This window comes from Lucilia cuprina, chromosome 3 (genome assembly GCF_022045245.1).
Source record: "Lucilia cuprina isolate Lc7/37 chromosome 3, ASM2204524v1, whole genome shotgun sequence".
NCBI classification, from domain to species: Eukaryota; Metazoa; Arthropoda; class Insecta; order Diptera; family Calliphoridae; genus Lucilia; species Lucilia cuprina.
Genome location: NC_060951.1, coordinates 40,764,315 through 40,768,411, shown reverse-complemented (window position 1 = coordinate 40,768,411; position 4,097 = coordinate 40,764,315). Strand labels below are relative to the sequence as shown.

At 24.8% G+C, this 4,097-nt stretch overlaps 1 protein-coding gene across 1 annotated transcript in view; it reads right to left on the bottom strand.

Moving 5' to 3' along the window:
* LOC124419001 (tyramine beta-hydroxylase-like) overlaps positions 1–3,732 on the bottom strand; it is a 55,023-nt gene extending 51,291 nt beyond the window's left edge. Inside the window, exon 1 of the mRNA XM_046947080.1 lies at positions 3,666–3,732. Within this exon, the coding sequence (XP_046803036.1) occupies positions 3,666–3,732 (67 nt within the window). The remainder of the gene's footprint in view (positions 1–3,665) is intronic.
* Positions 3,733–4,097: the final 365 nt, after the last annotated feature.

Genomic DNA, 4,097 nt, shown 5'->3' with positions numbered 1-4,097 from the left:
TCTATAGTCTAGTCTATAGTCTAGTCTATAGTCTAGTCTATAGTCTAGTCTATAGTCTAGTCTATAGTCTAGTCTATAGTCCAGTCTATAGTCTAGTCTATAGTCTACAGACAAAAATATAGACTAGATCATAGGCTAGACTATAGACTAGACTATAACCTAGTCTATAGTCCAGTTGTTAGTATAGTCTATAATCTAGTCTACAGTTTTGTCTATAGTCCATTTTATAATGCATTTTATGGTCTACTCTATAGTCTTGTCTATATTCTAGTCTATAATCTAGCCTATTGTCTGGTCTATAGTATAGATCTAGTATTTAGTCTATTTTATAGTTTTATACGTTTTTTAAAACATTTCCTATATATTCTTCAGGAATCTTTTGTCTCACTGTTCCTAACATTCCCTTAGTCAAAAGTTCTTTTACATTTCTCGAAAAATTACGTAATTAAGAATAATGATGATGATTGTTCTGTGGCTTTTTATAGAAAAAAAGTGAGTTTATTTGAAAAAAAAACAAACTACCTAGCGGGAAAAGGAGGCAGTAATGAGGCCTTACTAAAGGCATTATTTTGCAGACACAAGCACTCCCCGCTGGCGCATGGCGTGTCATTGTCAGCCAAGATCTTGCCTTCTCGCTTATGATAGAAGGATTACTTTTTTTAAACGGTCTTCCGTTGTAAACCTATTAGATCATTCGCTGAAGGCTTATAAGAATACATATAACGTAGTGTATATAAGATGGTGTTTCGTTAGTCATATTAAAAGAATTTCAGTCGGAATATATTCATAAGAGCTTATCGAAGTTTTATAAAACAAATTTTCATAAAAAATTGGTAAATTGTTATCAATAAGCTCCTAAGACATTTACTACATATAATTATCTAAGCAGACATTCTACAAAGCGTACGGAAGCATGGGTTATTAGGGAACATATTATTAATAACTTCGACATTAAACATAAGAAATTGGCACATACGTATTTTTAATTAAAAAACCTACTTTACGAGAACTTTATAACATAACGTTTTGTAAAACACTACGTTTTATTTGGAAAGAAAAAATTACATTCTTCTATTTATAAAAAAAGAGATCAAAATAAATTTTATATAAATTTTATATTTATCATGTTTGAATTTTAATAATTTCTGTTTGTCATTCTTTTGCAATGCAGCATGTGCATGTATCCTACAAGAAGGGGAAGCAATGTGCTTGTGAAATATTTACTGCTAGGAATGAGTATCGCATCTTTTAGAATTTGTAAATATGTCTCTAAGAAGGCCTAAAAATCGAAGTCCTACCATTTTTCCCGCTGGGTAGTTGTAATGAAAATTGTGCTGGTGGTTGAATTTAACATTATTAACGCCATTATTGACATTGATACTGACGTTGATGACAACAAAAGAGCAAGAAAACAATAAAAGAAATATTCAATACTTGCGAAAGAATGAAATAAACGAAATGGTGAATAGTTAAACGATTTCTTTTTATAGTGTGAAATATGTAATAAATATGACATTTGATTACGATAAATGTCAAATGTGATAAATTTATAATTATTTCAAAAGTTTCCTTCAGCTTTATTTATATTGAAAATGTGTGTAATAAACCTAAAATTAGTTATTAATATCTTTGTAAATACAATGGTAAGAATTTATTTTAGTTTGCGTAACGTATTGAACTAATTAAATACATTTTAATCTAAAGGTAAATTTGCTTCAAGTTTGTTTTACGTAATTTAAATTTAAAATCTGTTTAATGTGTATTTATTAATTTATGTATTTATTTATGTATATTTTTCTTAAAACCACAAATAAATACTTTAGTTGTCATGGAGTTGCCAGTATTGTTACATTAATTATTTATGTATTTTTATTTGTTTTTATTAACAACTATAAACATATTAACTCCAATTATTATTTTTAGTTATTAATATGATTTCCTTTTTTTGTGCTAATAAATTTTATTTAATTGTTTAAAAAATGTTATTGCTACATCATTAACATTTAAATTATATGCAAATTAATATGAATGTAGTTTTATAATAGGGAGTGCAATTTTTAAAATTTCACTTTGTATGAAATATCACTTTTTATACAAAATTTTCGAAAATTTCGAAAAATGTTTCTTTTACAAATGTTTCTTTATACAAAGTTTTCGAAATTTTCGGAAAAGCAATTTTTGCGAAATTTCTCTTTTATAGAAATTTTCACGAAAATTCTCTTTTTTTGAAAAAATTCTCTTTTTTTGAAAAAATTCTCTTTTTACCGAAAATCTTCGAAAAAGTTCTCTTTTTTAAAAAATTTTTAAAATTCCATTTTCATAAAAAAAATTCAGAAAATTTCTCTTTCAATAGAAGTTTTTGGAAATTTTCTCTGCTTATAAAAAATTCATGAAATTTTTTATAAATTTTATATGTTTTCAAGAAATTTCATATTAAATAGGAAATTTTCTCTTTTTGTTTAAATTTTTCGGGAAATTTTTATATAATATTTTCGGAAAATTAGAAAAATAGGGAAATTTCCTTTTCTATAGGGAAATTTGAAAATTTCTTTTTCTATAAAGAAATTTTGAAATTTCTGTTTCTATAAGAAAATTTGGAAGTTGTTTATTCTATCGAAAATGTTTAAGAAATTTTTCTTTTTATAAAAAATTTTGGAAAATTCCTCTTTTTATGGGAAATGTTCAGCAAATTAATATTTTTATATAATTGTTAGGGAAATTTCTTTTTATAGAAAATTTTTGGCAAATTTGTCTTCTTATACAATTTTTTCGGAAATTTTTCTATTTTTTATAGACAATTTTTCTTTGAAAATTAAAAAATTTTGGAAAAAAAAATTTTTTATAGAAAATTTGCGCCAAAATTTATATTTTTATAGAAACTTTTTGGAATTTTTTTATAGAAAATTTTAAGCAAATTTCTTTTTTTATAGGAAATGTTCGGGAAGTTTTTGTGTTTATAGAAAATTTCCCAAAAATTTCGGGAAAAAATTCTTTTTTTATAGAAAATATGCTGATTTATATTTTTAAAGAAATTTTCTGGATTTTTTTTTTATAAAACATTTTTAGCAAATTTCTTTTTTTATAGGAAATGTTTGGGAAATTTTTGTTTTATAGCACATTTTTCGGGAAATTTCTACTTTTATAAAAAAATTTAGGAAATTTTTCCCTATTTAAGAAAATTTTAGAAATTTTCTTTATTTATAGAAAAATTTGTTTTTTATAGAATATTATCGGAAATTGCCTTTTACAAAAATGTTCTGAAATTTTCTCTTTATATAAAAATTTTTAGGTATTTTTTTTCTTTTAAAAGAAAATTTCACTTTATATAGAACATTTTGTAATAATTTTTCTTTTGTCCAATTTTTTTTTTTTTAATTTCTCTTTTTATATTTTTTTTCTTTTAAAGATTTTTTTGAAAATTTCTCATTTTATAAAAAATATTGTGAAAAATTTGTTTTATTATTTATACATTTTTCGAAAATTTTTCTTTTCATACAAAATTTTCTCGAATTTTCTCTCTTGAACTTTGATTTGGTTACCCCTATTTCCAAACCAACTTACAATCTCACCCATATGGATAATTGAAATTAACATTTAAATTATGTAATTATTTATTTTTTTTCCACTTTCCTTCATTCAATTTAAACAACTGCTCGTTTACTTGCCACCATTAATGACACGTGTATGCAAGTGTTCATCACATGGTATGGGTTGCGTAAATAGTTTTAACATTTTATTTTTTTATTTTTTCGCTTTTGATCTGCAAATATTAAAATAAAATTATCGACTGTATAAAGTTTAAAGTGTAAACTATAAACTGAATTTTCGTATTAATAATTGTATGACATTCAAACATATCACACTGTCATATATACAATTTAAACATTCATGCCTTAACTTGCAGCCATTTGAACAGAACTGTCTTTTAGTTTGCAATACGGCTCAGCGCTGTGGCATGAACGGTGACAGTAGGTGGCAGGAATAACACTGCCACACAGTGGTATAGGAAAAAAAAAAGAGGGAAATAATTCGGTAACTTCTAAACGGTTAATCCGATTTTAATGAAATTTGGTATGCACAAAGAGGAGGTGTTGTCG